Source organism: Lissotriton vulgaris, chromosome 2_1 (genome assembly GCF_964263255.1).
Source record: "Lissotriton vulgaris chromosome 2_1, aLisVul1.2, whole genome shotgun sequence".
Lineage (NCBI taxonomy): Eukaryota > Metazoa > Chordata > Amphibia > Caudata > Salamandridae > Lissotriton > Lissotriton vulgaris.
Window position 1 is genome coordinate 1866923525 of NC_141687.1, and position 22211 is coordinate 1866945735.

The 22211-nt window shown below is 45.8% G+C and overlaps 1 protein-coding gene across 1 annotated transcript in view; it reads right to left on the bottom strand.

The window, feature by feature from the left end:
• The window catches only part of LRRK1 (leucine rich repeat kinase 1), a 758414-nt gene that overhangs the window by 417333 nt on the left and 318870 nt on the right, over positions 1–22211 (bottom strand). The window contains exons 4-5 of the mRNA XM_086958057.1: positions 8030–8201; positions 6052–6231 (exon numbers count right to left, since the gene is read on the bottom strand). Of these exons, the coding sequence (XP_086814183.1) occupies positions 6052–6231; positions 8030–8201 (352 nt within the window). The remainder of the gene's footprint in view (positions 1–6051; positions 6232–8029; positions 8202–22211) is intronic.

Sequence of the window (22211 nt, forward strand, 5' to 3'; positions counted from 1 at the left end):
AACTGAAGAAATTTGATGGGATTTTAAATGCAGGAGCAAGGGGAACAAGATGATTTCTTAATATCTAAGGGTCCATCATATCCGGAATCATTCCCTCTACAAAAAGTAATAAGAGCTATTCTACTCTAGAAAGAGAATGGGAGGATAAGGATTTAAGAAAGCCAGATTCCCGAAATGTTTGGTAAAAAGGTAAATCTGGATGGGTTGCCCCGCCCCTCACTAGGCACTGCAGGGAGCTGTCCAGGGTCCTTGTTTCCTGGGTTGATTTCCTGGGAGTGTGAGATGTTTGGTGAGTGTGACACATGAGGGAGAGGAGTTACACACATACCCGCATCCACCAAAACCCTTTCCCACATCAACGTCTTTACCAGGCATTAGCAAATAGGCTGCAGTGAGTCCAAGGCACCCTAGGACATCCAGTCCAATGTGGCTTTATGCCCAACCGTAGCACCAGACATTGCATCAGGCGTATTCACAATACACTGGCCCACGTACATGAAATTGGTGATTCCACAGTACCGCTGCTTGTGGACTTCGAAAAGGCTTTCAACACAGTCAACTGGGCCTACCTGTACCTAGTCTTAAGTGGCATGAGCTTTGGCCCGACCTTCCAAAACTATTTTGAACACCTCTACAAGGAGCCTTTGGTGCAGGTCCTTATTAATGGGGTGCTGTCACACTTTTCCGTTTAAGCACAGGACTAGACAGGGGTGCCCTCTTTTCCCACTCCTTTTTGCTCTGGCCATAAAGCCCCTAGCTAGAATCCTTTTGTGTGATGCCCAGATGCGGGGGTGAAACTGCAGCTGGGCGCTAAAGAACAGGATCGCAGTATATGCTGATGATGTTCTACTCTTCCTTGCTTATCCCCAGGCATTTGGCCCACATTCCCTGGATATCCTGAAACTGTTTGAGGAGGCCTCGGGACTATAGATAAACCGTAGTAAGTCTGTATTAATCACAGTGCCCGGTAATGCAGTAGTAACCTGTCAATCGGACATTCCGATACACTGCCTTGCTCTAAATATCCGGGGGATCAGTAAGCCGTAGTGCCGGAACTCACGGGCAAACTCAATCTTACTCCCCTTCTGAATGTGATCAAAGCATGCCTATGCTCCTGGAACACTCTTCCCCTAAACACAATGGGACGAATTTCAATCATAAAAATTATGATACTTCTATGCCTCCTGAATGTCCTTCAGATTTCCCACTCCACATCCCTAACACCTGGTTCACTGGGGTGGCAGCACTGCTCTGTACCTTTCTCTGGAAGGGCCGTCGTCTACGTATAGCCCTTCACAAATGTTGTAGATCAGTTTATGACACAGGGTTGGGGTGGTGAAATGATTGTATTACTCAGCCTCCGAGCTCCATGTTGTTAAAAAATGGATAAATGGAGGATTGAGTGATCCAGCCAACCAACAAGAACTGACGCTTCTTGGAATCGATCACGTTCTGCACATCCTCTATGGCTGACCAATCCCATGCCACATTACTGAGGTCATAAGGACAGTCTTCCTCATGTGGCAGGTGGCTAATAGATTCATGAGTTGGGATAATAAACTAACCCAACAAACTCCCCTTTGGAGAGGGCCACTGGCTGAGTCGTACGGCACAGTTGGAGGGCTTCCGGGTCTAGGATCTGATTGCTAATGTGACGCTCGTGGACGGGGGGCACGTCTTAGATATACAATAATTTCAAGACCTGCAAACCCCCTTTAAACTTTCACACGCCCCGTTTCACAAATATTTACAGCTTGGGCATGTGTTCATGCAACATCAAATGCACCTCACTGACTTACCCAACTTCAGTTCACTGAAGGTGAAATTGTTGATGAGCTGCCTAGGCAATGGTGGCGTCTCTAAGATCTACTGTTCCCAGCCTGTAATGCTCAGGAGACACTCTGAAATCTCCGGCAGAAGTGGAAGTAGTGGGTGGGTAGGTTGGAGGATGATGGATGACGGGAGGAATGCATTGCCCCCCTGAAATAGCTATATCTGCAAGCCTGCGTATGAAACAAATACACAATCTGCACATGACCTTGTTGATGCCACAACAGCTTTGACATGCAGGCATTCTCCCTAAATCAAACTGCACCCACTGCTCCTTCCCAGAGGGCGATTTCCTTCATAAGATTTGGCAGTAACCATGTATGATGCACTATTGAAAGCAAACTGTCAGATCCTCGCCTAGGGATCTAGTGACCTGACAACAAAAATGGCACTCTTGGGTCTCCTGGACAAGTTCTGGGGTGCTCCAGGTGACCGAACACTCATGCGTCTAGCGACAATAGTTGCCAAAAGAGACATGGCGCAAAAGTGGAAAACTCAACATCCCTTGGCGTTTTCTGAGTGGAGAACCGGTATGGACTGGTGTGCCAATCAAGAAGAACCAATCTACATCACATGGGGCTCTCCACAAAAGTTTCGTACGATCTGGGGCAAATGGTGGGAAATCTACCGGAGGGCCGGCCCCTGAGGGTTTTGGCTCTCCGTGAACCGCAGGAGACTTGGGTATGGAGGGGTGTGGTGCAATGATGACTGTAGTTCATTTTGTTGTTGTATGTATCTTTCAAAAACCAATAAAATGTGTTTATAAAGACAAAAAGAGATATTGGAGAACGTTTTCGAAATTATGCCTGAAAAAATCCTTGAATACGGATATATGTGACCCATTTAAGATTTAAGAATTTCTTAGAGACCGATTTTCTCTTGGCTTATAGGTAGCCACAATTAAGGTCCAGTGGGCTGCAATCAATGGCCAGAAGAAAGTAGGGGATACCAGTTTAAAAAAATGAAACCCTAGTGGGAAGGTTGGTAACTAGCTTTCTTGATTATAGACTCATTATAATTCCCTGGTTTCAGCTTCGGGTCTTTCATTATTTCTTTAAAATGTCAAGATGCTCCATATGAGCCTCCGAAGACAATTCCTTTTTAGGTCTCGCTGTGTGACCTTTTATTTCCTTACAGTGGTTTTAAAGGTCGCGCATTGTTTACCATTGGTTGGCATCATTAGCACTCTCACTTACTTGCTTCGCATTGGTCTGCAGGCTTTTTGTGTCTGTCCCTCCCGTGGAGCATGGGCGCATTACTTGTGTCCTTCTACTGCTCATTTATAAGGTGCTACTTTTTTCTTTGTGTTTACTCACTCTACCAGAGTGTGTCTTTTTTCAGCTGGCTCCTTTGTGTACTGCCCTGTCCCCCATGTTCCTCTCTCTCGCTTCCATGTTGCTTGCGCCCATCCATCATCTGTGTTACTTGAGCCCCCACCAGCCCTTCCTTGTTCACGGTGCATAACACCACCTGCCGTCCATTATATTCTGTATTGCTCTATGCCCCACCCGCCCTCCTTCCATTCTTGCTTGATGCCATCAGTCCTCTCTCTGTTGTCGCTTGACCTCACCCGTCCTCCCTCCTTCTGTTGTTGCTTTCCCCAAAGCCATCCCTCCTTTGTGGTTGCTTGCCATCACCCTCATTCCCTCTGTCCACTGTTGCTTGACCCCACGGGTCCTCCATCCCTCTTTCTTGACTTTTAAAGTTGCCTTCTTGCTGGTTATCCCTTAAGCAAGAAGGCTCAGTGAAATAGGCTCATTGGTTATAGATGAACCGTACATGAAGATTATGAAAGGTCAGATCAATTTTGAGATCATATTGAGGTTCTACTGAGTATGAGGTCTAGTTGTTACAGACGAGTTTCCAACTTGCCATTCTCAAATATTTTCTATTCTCTTCCTATTCTGTGATGAATTTGCTCTCTATATTTTCTCCTAATCCTCACATTTGTTTCTTGGACAAGAAACCTGATGTGCCTGTGGCTAGCTATAGTCTACCAGCAGTCAAAACTCTGATTTGTTTGATCTACTTAACATGAATGTGAATTGAATTCTCCTTGCTTGCAGTGAGCTTTATCTTTCATCAGGGAAGCTGCAGTCCCTCGACTACTGCTCAATATGCTGTGCCATTACTTTGATCCTGCTATTCCAGCCTAGATCTCCCTACCAACTACCGGCTCGAACAAGTGTCACAATATCATTCTCTCCCCCAAACCCTTTTTGGCCTGCACTCAGGATGCTGCACTTGCTTGTATAAGGATTGTGACACTGATATGTGTGCCTTGCGGAAAATGGTCTCAAAGGGACCTTGCATTGAAGGTATCCAGCCTTGTAGACCCCTCCCTGGCTACAGCTTGCAGCCTTTTCTCCCTGAAGGATTAGGAGAACCAAAAAACGATTAAGTCTGAAGGAAATGTCTAGGACTGGGACGAAGCAGCAAATATATCACAGTGGCAAAGTAACCTCAGTGGTTACAAAATTCACTTTGTCCTGCTCAGAGCCTGTGAGAACACAACAAATGGCTTCAGTGGTTGCTCAATGATAATGCATACAACTCAGAAGATCATTGGCCAGCTGCAGTTTCTGCAGGATTTTCACTTCTATACAAAAGACTGAAGGCCAGATTTAAAGTTTGGCAAGAGGTAGTCCATCTGTCACTGAGAACATTAGATCTTGCCGTCTTGAGAGGCTACAGTCTGCCAAATTTAGAGATCACTGCTGACCCAATGGTGATTTCTGTACCTTCAGAGGAACTATCATCTCAGTTGTTTCTGAAGGTACAGAAACTTTGGTGGATGGGTGCAGCCAATTTTGAGAGCCATCCACCAAATGTTTGGTTTTGCAAAAACAAACTCCTAAAACGAGTTTGTTTTGAAAAACAATGAAATAATGAAACACACACCCAGGGAGCTTTAACCCTGGGCATGGGCAGTCAATCTTTTTCTTTGTTGGTCTTTGACCAACAGGATTTTTCTGGCAGTGACAGATAACAAAAAAAGATATCAGCCCCATGCAGGGCAATTCGTCTGATGGCCTTATTCTGTTGGACCCTAGTCTGTTAGGCAGTCAGAGGAAGCCATCAGATGGCAGAGCCTTTGGGGGCACCACTGTCCGAAAAACGGCAGTCTGTCAGACTCAGCAGTTAGCAGGCAGACTGAGGGATTGGCAGACAAGGTGCTCAGTCATATTAGTGACAAAGTATCCTTTCAGCCAGATCATAAATCATGCCTTAAGTTACAAGATAAAAGCTTTAACCAGGACGACCTTCTTGGTGCATTTAACGCATCGAAATCACCTGAAATCATGCCTACGTCCAGTTCAACCATGAACTGTTGTTTTTGTTATGAACCTTTATCTTTTCTAAGCACGTTTTGACTTAAAACTTCTAAACATTCATATCTTTGATTCCCTTGATCTGATTTTAATCATTGTAGTGTTGTTTGGCTTATTAAATTCTGCTCTATCCTCAAAACCAGTTCAGGAATGTTTTCGTTTTTTTCCTTTGACCACAACTTTGTTGTTGCTGCTTCTGCTTGGACAGAATACTCGATTATTTTAGGATTGCCTGTTGCTGTATTATGGTTTACCCATATTGTGTTTACTAGCTTAGTAAAGTTAGTCCCCTACCAAATTAATAATCCAGTTTCTGACAGTGTCCTCCTATGGACCATTGAGCTTCAGCCTGGAAAACCAAAAATCCTGAAGTTTTTGAGAACATCCTGACTTCTTCATTCAACAATGCATTTATTATTCTGAAATAAATTAGACTATAGTATAGTTTCCTGAACAGGATGGTGTAGCATAGATTTGTATCCAATATTTCGATGTATTTACTTGTTACATTAGATTTCAGGGGCAGGTCTAAAAAAAAAAAGGTGTTGTGGAACAAAGGCACATATATATTAGCACACAGTTCTTTGGCTATCAAATTAAAAATCGCATCAGCGTCTGTGTTTAGATTTCCAATCACTATTCGTACCAAGAAACCAGCTGAATTATATAGATTTATAAATATATATATTTAAAATGTATTTAAGCTTTTGATAAAAAAAAATGCAGCAATTATGAAAGGAGTCTCTTTGCAGACAATTTGGCACTGACACCGGTGCAGCAAAATGTCAATTAAAGATCAGTGAAGACTTACAAAATAATTTCTCCATCGTTATATAGTTTCACGTATCAGAAACATTTTGAAAAATGAAAAAAAACTAGGAAAAATTACCCGACATTACAGCTGCATAAAAAGGTACATTCTTGAGGTTGGGAAACTCGTTCTTCTTTTCTGCACAACAGTTTGGGTCAGCACTGTATTCAAGTACCAGGAGTTTAACCACTTCAAATTGACACTGTTGGCAAGCCACGGCAAGCATCCAGTTCACCAGCCCCTTGTAGTCACCACGACCTATTGAAATAAAGGGACTCACATTTATTCACGTACACTATGTAACATGACATATTTTGGATGCCTTATCCAGCAACACTTCTTTTTCTGTGCATTCATTCATGTTGCATAATTCTTCTTGACCTATAGCCCTGTTCCAGAAATCAGCAAAGATGGGGATGAGGGACGATATCTAATATTTTAATAGAGTGTTTCCCACTGGTAGTTGTGACTAAGTTATCTAAGCCCACATCATACACTGTGTGATGCTGGTAAAACAGAAAAACAAAAATGTATTGGGTGGAATGTTTGAGTTAAACTCAGCGACTCATAATTTCTGGGGGGAGGGGTATTCCAGTCCATTTGCAAATCATACTTGGTTCTTCTCCAAAACTAAGAGCCCAGTCTGAACAACAGGACGAGGCCATTGGTGGAGAAGGCTCACACTTCAGAATCACAGTTCTACTCTTTAAGAGGCCCACCAAAGGCTTCACTTATGGCATCACCTGTTTGGGTCATTCAAGCTAGAATGTTCAACGGGTCCGGTGTCCTACATACTCAAACAGACAATCACTCCCCAAATGTGAGTGCAAATCCCGGCACCATTACCCTATGCTAACCCCATACTAAAACACAAACACGACCTCACCCTTAACACCCCAAAAGACAATCAACTGTCACATGATTAACATCCCTCTCAGTTGGGTGTATGCTGATCTCCGATGAAGAATTAAACCTCATGATAACCAACACGATTTACTGTAGTCCCGAATTCAGATGGCTGACAACACGGTTTACATGCCTTGCAGATTACAAGAAACAGGTCTCATGCCCAGCTGTTCCCTTATATTTTCAACAAACTGAACCCAGATTGCAGCTCCCTTTCAAACTTCAGGCCAGATACAAATTAGCCACAATCAACCAATAATGCTGTCCTTGCAGTCACATAGAAATATTTTCCACCAAGACATTCAGAACTCCCTTTGGCCCCTTCCATCTAAAAATGCTAGGAGGCAAAATAACAATTCCTCAATAGATTTGAACTGTTCCCTACTTCCAGCCTAATGTCACCTACTAGCAATATATTCTTAGATGTCTTCCACCTCATAAATGGCATAGCAAACACATCTAGAAATCTCTTCTCCATTCTACCAAAAACTCAAGTTCAATCGCAAGCGTGGACAACGCCGACACACTATAAAGGCAACATCTTAAAACTCATTACTGCACCTCGCACCCACCTCTTTTAATTCCTACATATCGAACTGGACCACTCATACTACTCTGTCCACTCATATACACTCCCATGCTCAGATCCTGCAGAGAGGAGAATCCAAGCCAAACAAACCTATCCCTGTCTTGTGAATGCTTCGAATAGGACAGCTCCAAAAAGATCGACTCTCTACAGCACTGAGCTATTCGGAATTAGTGCTACTTTTGATGATTTAGGATTTGATAGTTGGATCCCAAAATACTATGTATTACTTCAAAGGGGTTAAACTTATTAGTGTGAAACTACAACTGTAAATTCCTCATCCAATAGGTGAACGTTTTACACAGTACCTCCCTGCAAGGTCTGTGAAAGTGATTGTTTGTTTTTAAATTGTTTGTATGTACCTACTTGCTTGTACTAAATTCTGTCGGTAGCATTTTGCATAACTTTATTACTTCCTTACATTAGCACTGCAATCGTACATGCACGGTGTTGGCTAATGTCACACAGAGGACAAGCTGCTCCCCTTTGCCTTCCCTCAGATGCTAATGTTGACTTACACCTTCTTCCTGTGATCTATTTTTAGTAAGCTGCAGGACAACATACCAGCCAAGGAATCGAGCAACACCTTCACAGTCTCCTTGTGACCGAAATAGGCCGCCACCACTGCCGGGTTGTCGTCGGTGGGCTCCAGGGGAAAGTCAACGAGAGCATCCTGAAGCAAATACACCACGGCCTGACCATCACCATATCCTGCGGCAATGCTTAAAAGCTGGCCCTGTCGAGAGAATCAACATTTCGTGAAAACAAGAACAACGGTGTATTGCAAACTTTTTGTTGTTGTTTTTTTACAGAGAGAGGAAGGTGCGTGAGTTGTTCCATGGCCGCATTCCCAATTAACCACAATCGGGTTTTCCAAGTTATTGTTCTGCAGTGCAGCGCTATAGGCTGCTTCCAACCTCTGTAAGCCCACTATAGGAGCAGCCCTCTGTTCGTGGCACATGATGGTGGCTGCTGGCCTAAGGCCCCGGATGTAAAGTCTGCTCCTGGTCAAAGTTTTAAGTAGTGCATGATGCCAGAGGCAGGCACTAGAGTCCCACCATTTCTGATTCTTTGATGCATGCAGAAGGCAGTAATAGGGTATGGAAAGGATGTATTGTGTATTACAGTCCCAAAGTTGGAAGAGCCTCAATGCACGCAGAAGTGGGGGCATATGGATCGAATTTAGCTAATGCAGAGTCTGAAGGGGGAGGTTACTATCGATGTTAATGTTCAAATTCCAGAGCCCGAATCTAATAACCACAAACTGCCTATCTCCTGAGTTTCAAGGTGCTGCAGTGTGCTCATGGGCGTGGTATTTACTTTGATCAAAGTAAAAAGTACATATCCTAAAACTGCCCACAACAAATCTGGACAAAATGCAGCCTGATCAAAATTTCAATACACGAATTACCTCGTCCACTCCATCACCAACACTAGGTCTGAAATGCTGCCTTCTCCAAGGCTGAACTGGGGAGTCAAAAACAGCAGTGGCAAAATTGCTCAAGCAGCCCAGCTCCATTTGTCTGCTCATGATCTATCCCTCCTTTACCATTCTGTTTTTTCACTCCCCTTCTCTCCTCTCTTCGCCCTCTCTGATCGCTGTCTCACGACCTTTCCCCTACCGCCAATCTGTTTTGCTTTCTCTTGAAGCCTCCAAGGCCCTACTGTAACCCACCTCAGGGAGGTGTGGAAATTGACAGAGGCTCTAGGAGTGGACTTGGGCTTTCAAATCCAATAGGCCCAGCCAACCAGGGATATGCTGGGTCGAATACAAGGCCTGTCCAACCCTGGTCCTCTCTAGCATAGTCTTTTAACAGTTCCATATGAGTCTTCAACTGCTAGATAAATTACAGCCTCCAGCATCATGCTATGTTATCATTTGTACAGCAGATTTGCGCGGCAATCATGCCTTGTATTGCTGTGAGCTATCCAGAGATTGCATTTCTGCATTGCCAGGGCAATGCTTGCTCCCCGGAGTCAAACTCACAGTGCATTGTTGTGCTTGGAGCATTGTGAACTGTGAGCAATGTGTGTGATAGAGAAAGAAACCGTGCCTCAATCTGTTACGTCAATGTGTGTGATAGGCAGTAAGTTAAAGAAAGTGTACTGTGGCCGAACATGGTGGACGCGTCTCCCTAGAGCTCCGCAGTTCGCTCCTTCTACGGGCCAGAATCCTGCAACATCCTTGACCCCAGTCATTATTCTCGGAGGACCCTTGCTGTGGTACCCGCTGTGACCCTACAAGCGAAGTTTGGTGGCAGCGGAGGGCCGAAACACCGCAACCGGTTCCCCGATCGGTAGCAGCTGTATCTCTCGGGTGGCCTGATGGTACTGGGTGGCGATTGGAACGACATTATGGGTCCATTGGATAGGTGGCGAGCCCAACAACCAGATACACCCCTTGCTAAATCCAAACTAAATGTACTAGCACATACACTGGGCAGGGTGGACACATGGCGGACCCTTCACCCTTCTAAGCCGGGTTCTCATATGTGTCATCAGTCCACCCCACTCTTTCACGCCTCAATTATCTGTTCCTTCCACATAGCTACATGCACAGGGTGTCACATGCATCTATTCTGCCCCGGGGACTTTCTGATCATTCGCCGACCCAACTTAAGCTGCGCCTGCAGACTAGCAGGGGTCCCCACAGGTGGTGCATGTCCCCCTGGCTGCTCTGAGACACAGAATATCAGGGGATTCTAAATTGGGCAATCACCGATTATCTCAGCTTTAATGCCGGCACTTGCCAGTCCCCAGTCATTCTATGGGAGGCGTTCAAGCCCACTATTCAAGGGGTCGACATAAGCTATCGTACGGGGGAGAAGCAGCGCACCTGACTCAGGTGCAAGACCTGGAAGACAGACAAGCCAAGCTCCAATCCCTTATGGTGGGGGCTCGGACCCCGCTGCCCGTCGAGACCTCCTGCATGTTCAACAGCAGCTCCATCAGGCTCATACTGACTGTGCCAAAGAGGCCTGGTTGGCCACTCAGCATAAGATCTACCAATGGGGCGATAAGTCTAGCCAGATGCTTCTTAGGCTCTGTCAAGCTAGAGCAGCCAGACCCAAGTACCCCTCTTGAGGTCCCCTGAGGGGGTCATGTGCGCCTTCCCTGATGCGGTGTTACAGGCCTGTGAAGATTTTTATGCTAAACTATACGAGGAGCAAGAGGTCATTGCAGAACCCCTTATCGATGCCTTTTTCACAGATATCCCTCCCCGCTGAATCTCGGACGAGAAACGGGCCGTCCTAGAGTAACCCATTTCTTTAGATGAGCTACGGTCGGTGCTATCCAACACACACCCAGGACGCGCGCCGGCCCGAACGAGTTCCTGTGCGACTTCATGCGGCCCCACATGGAGACTCTGGGACCTCATTTGCTCAAGGCGATGCACAACGCCTGGGACGGCACATTCTGCCTCCGGATTGGAGACACACGGAGATCGCGGTCTTCCTTAGGCTCCTGGAGGCAGTTGTTCTAGGTCTTGGCTTCAGGGCATATGTGAAATTATTATATACAGATCTCACTGCATCGGTCCATGTGCCTGGTCACTGTTAGGCTCCCTTCCCCATCCATAGGGGCACTAGGCAGGGATGCCCACTCTCCCCGCTTCTGTTCGTATTGGCTATTGAGTCATCGGCCACATGGGTCCACCTGGACTCAGTCTTCCGGGGTCTGGACTGATCACCGGAGTGCTCGGATAAGATCGTGCTTTATGCCGATGACGTCTTGTTTTTTATATCGGATCACTGGGCCTCCGGGCCCCGGGTGCTACAGATTCTGAGGATCTTCGGGGAGACCTCCGGGCTCTACGCTAACCCATACAAGTCCATTTTGGTCCCTATCTGTGGTGATCAGCGATCTCAAGCTTGGACCTCGCAGTTGATCGTCGCGGAGGGGGACTTCCGGTACCTTGGGGTTTATATCACGCGGTGCCCAACCGAAGCATGGTCACGTAATGTTGCTCAGCTGCTTTACGCGGTTCGGGATGAGACGACAGTGTTGTCTCAACTACCCCTTTCGTTATATGGCAGTTCAACCATTTTCAAAATGGTGTCTCTACCACGCCTGCTCTATTAGCTGCAAAATTACCCATTACCCAACCCCACGTCGTGATTTTGTCAAATCAACGCACTCTTGAATAGGTTTCTTTGGGGCGGGGGGGGGGGGAGTGCTTGTAACATGTGCTCAATCGACATACTGCGGCGGGGTAGCGGCGGCTGACGTTCAGGCATACTATTGGGCTTCCCACCTTCTAGTGATAAACGAATGGTGGTATGGCTCACAGACAGACCCGGCTTATGCAGTGGAAAGACTTGTTATGGCGGAAACCCCGCTGCTCCACCTCCTGCATAGTTCCTCGTGTCTGGTGGAGCGTCCCTCTGCATGTAGGACAGTCATCTAGATTTGGAGGAGAGTGGTCTTCCAAATGGGCTGGTGGGGCAAGCCGACCTGTGCAACGCCTCTTTGGCAGGGCCCCCACCTCTGGCCGGTCTCGACATTAGTAGGGTTCCATAGGTGGGACGACATAGGGATCACCATGTTGGGTGATATAATGCAGGGGTCCATGCTCAAGTCCTTTCAGAGGCTGCAGGAAGTCTCCGACATCCTTGAAACACAGTTCCACAGATATCTGCAGCTCCGACACGCCATGTCCCCTCTCATAAGGGACCTCACAACCCTTCCTGAGTTCTACCCCCTAAAAGGCCGGTTGCTCTTGGGAGATCTTGGTGCCCACAAAATTGGACAAATCTACCAAACAATCACTACACATTCCAAGACCACTATACACTGGACTCAGGCGGCGTGGGAGGCAGATGTGCCCACTCTGGTGGATGATGATTGGGATGAGGCATTAGCTAGCCCCAGATAATCCACTGTCTTCACCCAATACTGGCTGATCCAATTTAAGTATCTTCATAGGATATACTACACACGCCTACGCCTGTGTAGGACGGGGGCTATCCAGTCCCCCACGTGCCTCCGCTGTGATTCGGATGAGGGGTTGTTTTTCCTTATGGTGTGGAGTTGCGGGGCACTGCAACACTTCTGGTTGAGCATTTGGTCCTGTTTGGGGCGTGTATTAGCATGGAACATTTCAGCAAACCCTAGGCTGATTCTCCTACACAGCACCGAAGACATTGGGGGGAACAGATATAAATGACACCCATTATTCTTAGGTCTCACACTAGCTAAGTGCAACATTGCACAGCACTGGAAGGCTACAACACCACCCAGTATAGGCGATTGGAAAAAAGCCTTGGATAGGTGCCTGTCGACTGAAGTTGCTGTATTTCAGGCACGAGGCTGTCCGCAAAAGCACAGGAAGAGATGGGCAGGCTGAGCCAAATAGAGAGGCATCGACTTATCCCTCTTGGGGCCTCCGGTATCCCGAACCCAATTGACAGGCTAGTGGTAAGCAACTCACCAATTTAGTGTAATGGTGTTGCGCAAGGGTAAAAGAGCAAGTTTGCATTATGTTTGTATTACAATTTATGTAAGGTGTGCGGTGCGTGGTTGGGGGGAGAGGGGAAGGGGGTTTCCGATCTGATGTTCTGCAGACCTTCATAGGGGATGTATAAGGTGCCTAGAAATCCTACAATATGCCTTTACCTGTTTGATGCTTGCAGGGCTTTGCCCATTTGGCACTTGGGAAAATCAATAAAAATTTGTTGTTAAAAAAAAAGAAAGTGTACTGTACCTGCTGTGTGTCGAGTGTACTGGGTGGCAACGATTTGCTTTGATTTGACTGTGATCCGTTGGTTTGATATGTGTCTCAGGTAGGCCAGAGAGTTGCAATCTTTGCAGTGTATGTGACTTTGTGTCGGAGCTGTCTAACATCACAGTTTGATTTCTTTTTCTATCCTCTTTTAGGCTTCTCCTACCAGTAAATGAACTATCTGTTCTGAGAAGTATTGTTAGCTTACGATGGGCTTAGTGCATTTCCATTGCTTACCATTAATTGGCTTCATTGTCACTCATTCATTTACATGTGTGGACTTTGTCTTCTTAGGTTTGTTCCTCCACTGGAGTATAGATCCGTCATTGTATCCTTACACAGTTCCTTAGTCAGGAGATACTTTGTTTTTGTTTAAGCAGAGTGTAGGAATTTATTTTAGCTTTCTTCCTACTATGCTTCTCTTCATCTCTCGGTACTGGTATCTCTTGCCCATGTGGTTCTTTCCCACCACCCCAATGATGCATTTGCTCTTGTGTGTTCCCCATATTTGTGTTGCTTTCTCACCCATCTACTTCTCTCCCTCCCAGCTCCATGTTGTTCTCTCTCTCCTGTTTGTTTGTTCCCCATGCCATCCGTGTTGCTTTCCCACTACCTGTTGTTTTTGGGCCTGTGGTGCTTCAGCCCACCCCCCATCCAACTCCATGTTATTTCTGTATCCCAGCGCCCATGTTGCTACCCCCCACCTCATGGCTGTGTTGCTTACCCTCACCGGCTTTCCCAAAAATAACACTTGTACTCTTAATTTTTTTCACGATCCGACTTGGCTTGGTAATTAAAAAGGAAAAAAAGCAGGCACATAATTCCATACAAAATTACGGAATTTCCCCCGAGCCCCAATTTAGTTATGCTGAGCAGCATCCAAAATGCTGCACAGCAAGGTTAAGAAATGTTGGCAAAGCCAATAGGTTCTGAAGGTGAGACCTATTGACTTTGACAATGCTTGTTCCAACAGGGTAATAGTCGTCCATGTCATGGTGGGTTCCTTGTGACAATGATAAAAACAACTCTATTGATTGGTGCTAAATTGTTTGCAAGAGGTTGTGGGATGTTCTGTTAAAAGCGTTATCTTAGATCTAGGTGTGATCTGCCTACGTCATTAACACCCGGCCTCCTTTTCTCTAGATTACATTGCTGGCAGCCAGAATTCAGGATGTGATGAGGGAAATAGTTGTCCTTGGTTTGTCATGTATCTACAAGGTATCGGAAAAGTTTACTGGGTGTGAAATTAGGATCGCACTACTTAAGACAACCCTTCCACAAGATTTCTAATGTGAACATTATCATAAGCATGGCTGGTATTTGGTACATCTAAAATGGGTGGAGCTTTTTGGTATGTCCACACTTCACTTCTTATACCCAAATGTGATAATGTTCTTGAACTTAGAAATCGACCGCATTAAATATGGGAGGGGACGCCAACTTCAGAGGTACACTATGCCACGAGCCCCAGGAATATTTCCGCTAGGGGAGCTTGTCAAGAGACATAAAAGATGCTTGAACTCTGCTGGGGGCAGTAGAAAGACTTTCAGACATTCTTTTCAACTCAATTCAGAGAGCGCTGCCGCTGCCACTCAGCATAAGCATAGGAAGGGTCGGGTTTGCATGTGAAGGGGAAGACTGGCTCATAGGGGGCTCAAGGGCGTCGACCTACTTCCACATTATGCCTCTATAGATTGGCATGACACAGCTTTTACATGAAAGCAAATGGCCTAATCGATCGTTCTTTTGCTTGCAAAAGCTGAAATATTACCATGCCAGCAGAAGAGGGCTGGACTGGATGTATTGCACATGTGTCAGGCGGGTGCTGTTACAGCCCCAGCCTCACACATGCACAATACATATATGGCATGCTGCACCAGCACCAAGCAGTGCAGTATGCCTGATAATGAAGCTTCATGACTTGTCTATCAGATGCCCTCTTGTCAGATAGTGAAAAAAGGTGTACCTAGTTACCAAATTCAATTCTGGGTTCTAGTTGGGTAGAAGCTTATTGACATGGGTCTTTTATGCAGAGTATGAGAAGTTGGAAATAGAGGGCCTGCCCTATGCCTGTCCTGGGGACCATTGGATTTAACATGTTGGGGAGTGGTAACCCCACTGGTGTACTGGACCAAAAGCAGCAAGTTTGCATTTTCTGTGGATGTTTACCTCCCTGACATGCAGAGGTGAGCCACAATAGTTTCCTTCCTGATGCCATGTCTTTGAAACTCCCTGCTGTTAGCTTTCCTCTATTTGTCTTTTAGGTCTCACTTAGGCAGCGCATGTACCCGGTCTCTCTGAGACATGCTCTATCAACAATATTGGCTACAAGAAACGCTCATCTTTTTCATTAGTGTTTGGTGAATACGCTTAGTAGTCCCTCCTTTTGGACTTTTGTATTCTCCCATGAGGACTGCCCCTGTTACATGTGCTCTTGCTCTTCAGTTTAGTTACGATACTTTAAGGACACTTTTATTTTGTTGCCCTGCCTCTGCTCGTGTTAAGTATTCTCTTTTGCTTACTTTGTGCATGAAAGATTCGCAGCATCTTCATTTGCCGTTCTGTTTGCCTGTCGTCAGTGTTTCAGGTTTACCTGTCACTTAATCCCCCCAAGCCGTCCCCTTGGCCCCTCACCCCTCCCACAATAGTGCTTGCCTGCTCCCACCAACCCTCCGCAGTCGCTCTTGTTCCTGCTCGGTATCAGTGCGTGTTTTCAGGTTCGGCGCATAGCTGTCCCGTCCCCGCCCACCGCTGCTTGTAAGGAGGTTATTCTGAGCTCAGTATCATAAACACACTGTACACTTGAATGGCGGCAGCAAGATTCTTTAGGGTTCACTGCTGCGCTTCTATTTAAAAGAGCACTTCCCTCAAGTGTTTGTTGAATTTGGTTTATACTCTAATTGCAAGACACACGCTATGTCGACAGTATCGTTCGCCCAATATTGTGAACAACACTTCATATTTATTGCAGCACACTCTTTACAGATGCCCCATTGTCTTTTATTCCATCACTGCAGATGCATTGGGAGGGTGAACGAATTACTTTGATTCTACTCTTGTTTTTTTTAGTTGGCTGGGTTTGTTGGTATTACAGGCTACAAATAAGTGAGGGATATGTTAGGTGACACCGTGCTACTTTTTCTTAATTTAAGTCTGTGTTTGTAGGTTTTATAGACTACCTTCATTTTAATCAAGGATGTCTGTGTTTGTAGGTCTTTTGTGATGCGCTCTTCATTCAAATCAATTATTGCAGAACATTTGCTTTGTGCCAATGAGCACCTTACTTTTGAATTACTCGTTTTTAATTTACATTATGAAAATTTGGAGATGAGAAAGTGACCAAACACTTCCCACTTATTGCGGCACAGACTTCACGGATACCGGACTTCATTTGACTCCATAAAGCTGAGACATACGGACTATCGCTCAAAATTTGAAAATGATAAGCACGGCACACACTTCATGGACCACTCACTTTAATTTTAACAAACACTTCTCAAATGGAGACATCTTCAAATTTGTGGTTCAGTAGCGCTGGTCCCGCATGACGAACGCCACACTTCATGGCGATCTATCTAATAAAAGATTTTTGGTTACATTAGGCACAGTTGCACACTCATGCGCATTTTACATTGTTAAATGATGTGAACTTTAATTGTATTTCTTTGAAAGGCTTTTTCACGCAAAGTAATTGCAAATGTTCCTTTATCACTGCTGAGTCTGGCATACATTCTTATGAACCAGGGGTATGGTGGCTTAACATTATGTGCTTTTGTCTAATTAACTTTATGGCTTTGTGCCTTACAAAAATATAAAGGCAGGTTGTAAAGTTGATAAGTCTTTACTGGCATACTAATGTACTGCCTCTTACATTCAAGCAGGTCTATTGCAATACAAAGATGGCTAGTATTCTACTTTCTTGACCCATCTCTGACCTCATCCTGGCACCTGCTTCAGACAAAAGGTGTGCGTCAGCGTTTGCTAAAAGTTGTTGAAAGGCTACACTCACACTACAGTGCTTTACAAATAGATTTAATAAATCTTTGCAGCACATTTAACTTCAAATTGACTACTTTTTTCTTATGCAACTACTTACCAAAAGAGGCATAAATAGCATTTCCAATGAACAATAAAATTAAACAGAAACACAAGCTTAGGCGTGTCTGACCCTTAAACAGTGCCACGAGAACTAGCTGTAAATGTTGTAGCACACAAGATAATCTGATGCTTTACTAAAAACTTATAGGATCCAAAAGGCGCAACCTACTGGCTATGCCAATGCTTGTTTTTGGTAGTAAAGAGCAGTAAGAAACGAAGTAGTTAGGTGAACGTTGCACATTTATGGTTTATATCTTTATTATACTCAGAAAGGTAAACAACGCCTTGTCCAACGGAAATGACAGTGATACAGTTGAAGTTTTTATGGTTCCAAGTGTTTCTGGCCATGAATATTTTATATCAACAAGTAACAAAATAGACGAGAGAAGAAAAACCTAATATAAACCCTCATCCATCCCCCCGCCCTATCTCACTCACTCCTTATTTGGGCAAGATTTTCTTTTCCATCTCCGGCAGGTGTAGGATGCGGAGCTATTTAGGGCATGTCAGTTCTAGGAAGTCTTGGGAGAGCAAACCGCTCTGAATGAGGCACCTTGATTAGCAAGTGTTAGCGAGATCTTTTCTATGCCAAGATGTACCACAACTGGTGAATCCACCCCAGACGTGTGGGTAGTCTTGGTGTCCCCCAGTGGGTAAGTATGTTCTGTGTCGCCGCCCTGAGCCTAAACCCATCTGTCTGTTGAGTTTATATGTGAGGGTGTTGGGCAAATCCAGCAACACGTATGCAGGAAACCTAAGCAGTTTTGTCTTAAGGTGAAGATCTATGTTGTCAAGTACCTGGGTGCAGTATGGGAGCCAAAACAGACAGTCCCAAAGCCAGTGTACCAGAGTGCCCCGCAGTGCCACAACCTCTCCAACACTTCTTGTCTCGATCTGGGTTTACCTTGTGCAAATGGACCGGGGTGTAATGCCTATATAAGTGATCACCTTGGTAAATGTTTCAGTTAGTGCTGTGTTGCAGGCTGTGTGTCTGGCTCTTTGATAAATCTCCCACCATTCTCTATCACGAAGTTGTCACCCTAGGTCTTGTTCCAACCGGTGTTGACTAGCTTTGTATGTGTGCCTATTGCGCTGAGGCAGGAGCACACATAGTTCAAATAGGAGTCGCCTATCTGAGGATTTAGTGATCAGCCATCGTTCATAGGGAGTGAGACGTTGCTGCGTGGTTGGTGTGTACTGAGGGTGCAACAGCCAGTGTCGGAGCTGCATGTAATGAAGGCGCTCAGTTTCAGAGAGGGCAAAGTCTGCACTGAGTTGTGTGAAGGGGATGACTCCATCTTTGACGTTCACGTGCCCCATAGAGTGGCAGCTAGTCTGCCGCCAGTTCCCAAATGTTCCCATTCCCAGTGAGATGACAGGGCTATCAATAAAGGGTGTGAGGGGCGAGGGAAAGGGAGTGAGGGGCGAGGGGAAGGAGGTGAGGCCATACTGGACACTGGTCTTGTCCCAGCTCTCCATTGTGGCTTGTGGGATAGGGGATAAGTATATATTCCAGTTCTGGTGTTTCTTCCGTAGGAAGGGAACCTTCCATAATGACATACCTGCCATCCCCCTGTCCTGGATTAACCAGTGTTTCTCAGACACCTCAATTTCATTCAACTAGATAGCGCATTGAGGCTGCCTGGTAGTATTTATTTATTTGTTGAGATTTATAGAGCGCAGCGAATACCCTTGGGCGTCTTGGCGCTAGTAAATTCCACCAGTCCACACTCGTTGCATGAGGCTCATTGGTTGAATAACCATGTTTTTAAGAGTTTCCAGAATTGATAAAGGGACGAGCTCGTCCTGATGTTGTGCGGGAGGGTGTTCCAAAGTTTGGGGGCAGCCACTGTGAAGCGACGGTCACCCCAGGAAACTTTCTTTGATCGTGGGATAACTAGGTGGTGCAAAGAGGAAGAGCGGAGCTGCCTTGAAGGTACATAAAGTTTCAGTTGGTTTTTAAGCGAATGTGGTCCTTGATTGTTTAAAGCCTTGTAAACTATACACAAAGACTTGAACTTAATTCTATTTTCGATTGTAAGCCAATGATACTGCCTGATTATTGCTGATATGGATTCAAACTTTGAAGTTCCTGAGAGCAGACGTGCCGCCGCATTTTGAATTGATTGTAATTTGTTTTTGACCCTAACCTGAGCGTTGAGGAAAAGACCGTTACAATAATTCAACGCTGTTAGAACTAAGGAACTCACCAAGGTTTTGATTAAGGTCTCCGGAAGAAAGGGTCGAATCTTTCTGATCATTTTCAATCTAAAGTGTGCCGTTGAAGCCACTTTGTTTGCGTGGTCCATGAAACTGAGTCCATCATCGAAAATGACGCCTAAGTTCCTGACTTTTGATGTGGGGGTGGGAGGGGAACCAAAGGCAGCTGGCCACCAGTAGGAGGACCATGCTGGAAGAAGCGGACCAAAAATAACTACCTCGGTCTTCTCCGAATTAAGTTTGAGGCAGTTAATTGCCATCCATTCTCCGATTGCGAGCAGACCGTTTTTAAAGTTTTGCGCTACTTCTCCTCCATCACCCTTGATAGCCAACACCAATAGTAGAGCTGCAGGTCTGGAACACCCAGGCCTCCGTCCCCCGGGGGAGGAGGTGGGTGGTGGGGAGACGTTGGGGTTGGGGGAGGGAGAGGGGATAACTCAGTTACTTCCTTATTTGGGGGTTTCTCCCCATTCAGATTTAGTTAAATATCTTTGTCAGTACTCTCAGTTTGACAGCTGCAATTCTCCCCAGCCAGGAAATTTGGTGATATTTCCATCGAGATAGATCATCTCTGATCGGTTTGTGTGATGCCTAATAATTAAGCAGCGAGGTAGTTGGATTGTAGGTGGCAGCTTAATCCCCAGAATTGGGATCGCCTCAGTTGCCCATTGAATAGGGTATATTGTGCCGCCAATTGACTCACCAATGATGGATGGGGGAAGGAGAGATTAAGCACCTGTGACTTTTCCACATTAACCTGTAAACTGGAAGCACGATCAAAGGTCTCTAGCTCTGTTAGGAATGCAGGAAGGGTGTAGCCGGCTTGTCCAACGTCACCAAAACATCATCAGCATAGAGGTTTATAGTATGCTGCTCCCCCCGAACACCCCTCCCGTGATCTGGGGATCATCCCTGACTCTATGAGCTAGAGGATTCATGTAGAGGGCGAAGAGCAGCGGCGACAACCGGCATCCCTGTTGTGTGCCCCTGTCAATCGAGAAAGGGGCGGAGGTGTGGCCATTAACCCGGACCGTCGCGTAGGCTGACAGTAGCAGTTTAACACCTTTGTCCTGAATTTCTCTCCCAGTCCAAAGTAAATGAATACTTGCTCCAGAAAAGGCCAGCATACTGTGTCCAAAGCTTATTCGAAGTCTATAGCCAGAAGCATGAGTTCATGGGCACGAGAGGCTTTCTCTTTAATATGGAGGATACATTTAGTGTCATCACTCGTCTGTCTCTGAGGGAGAAAGCTTGCATAATAATCTTTGTCTACAATGGAGAGAATATGCGGAAAAAGCCTACCAGTCAGGATTCCTGTGAACAATTTGAGATCAAGATTTAGGAGGGAGATGGGCTGGTATGAGCTCCATTGCGTTCTATCTTTCCCAGGTTTGGAATTGACCATGACGGAGGTGGTCAGCATCGAGGCTGGACTCGCCCTACGGCAAGCATATTAATTAAAGCCTTGTGAGTATATGGGCGAGAGATTGACAGAATTGTTTGTAAAATTCTGATGATAACCCATCTGGGTCTAGGGATTTTGCAAGTTTCAGGCAGGAAATAGCAGATAGGACTTCTTCAATACGTATGTCACTTTCCAGGAAGCCTGCTTGGTCTGGTGTATGAGAGGACGTTTGGGCAGCCTAGAGCTAAAGGGCAGCGTCTACGGGGTCGAGGCTTTGACTAGAGTAAAGGTGTGTATACAACTCTTCAAAAATGGCTGCCATGTCCTTAAACCTGGTAACTTGCTCCCCATTCTGATTGAGGACACCCCAGTTTTCTGCCTCTGGGCACGCAGTCTGTTGGCGAGAAGCTGGCCACACTAGTCTCCCCCAGCGTTATAAGAGTGACGCAATCGTAGGGCGACGTATTCCGCCAAGTCTAAGTCGATGCTCGCCAATTGGGACTGAAGGGCAATCAGCTGTTGCAGACTCTTGGAGCACCGGGGCGCTGATGTATGCATTCCAGCTCTCTTACTTGGCTAATAAGGTGCCCTTTTTTCTCTTTATGTGCCTTATTGTCTGCCACCAAAATTGCGATAAGCTCCCATCTTATCACCGCTTTGAGGGCCTCCCATAGCATAGCAATGGGGTTATCTGTGGTGTCATTGAGCGCTAAATATTCAGTGATAGCCTTTGTGACTTGTGTGACTACCTCAGGGCGCTGCAGCATGGCTTCCCTCACTTTCCAAAGCTATGTGGGGCCCTTTAATGGGGAGAATGATACTGCAGCATGATCCAAGAGGGCTGCCGGCGGTATCACTGCCTCCATAGTAAGGGAGTGAATGTCGGGTGTGCCCAAGAGATAGTCTAGCCCGGCATATGTATTGTGCACATGAGAGAAGAATGAATATTTGTGCGCACTGTGGTGAGATGTTCTATGGAGATCCTGTAACCCCAACTCTCCCAACCACTCATGTCTTCCCTCTGAAAGTGCCCCTGTTTGACCTTGTCGCTACGCCGATCTATCCAGATTGTTGTCTCAAAAAAAGTTTAAGATCACCCCCAGGAGAACTCTTCGCCCATTGTGGACTTTCATTGTGGACATTAACTCAGTCAACGCAGTATGGAGAAACTCCTCTTGACCCTCACTGGGAGCGTAGATAGATCCCACTGCAAATGGTTGGTCACCCAGTGTGAAGTGGTAGGTGAAGAGCCTTCCCCTAATTTTAGTCCCTCTGTGCTCTCCATTCCCCGGAAAGTGTGC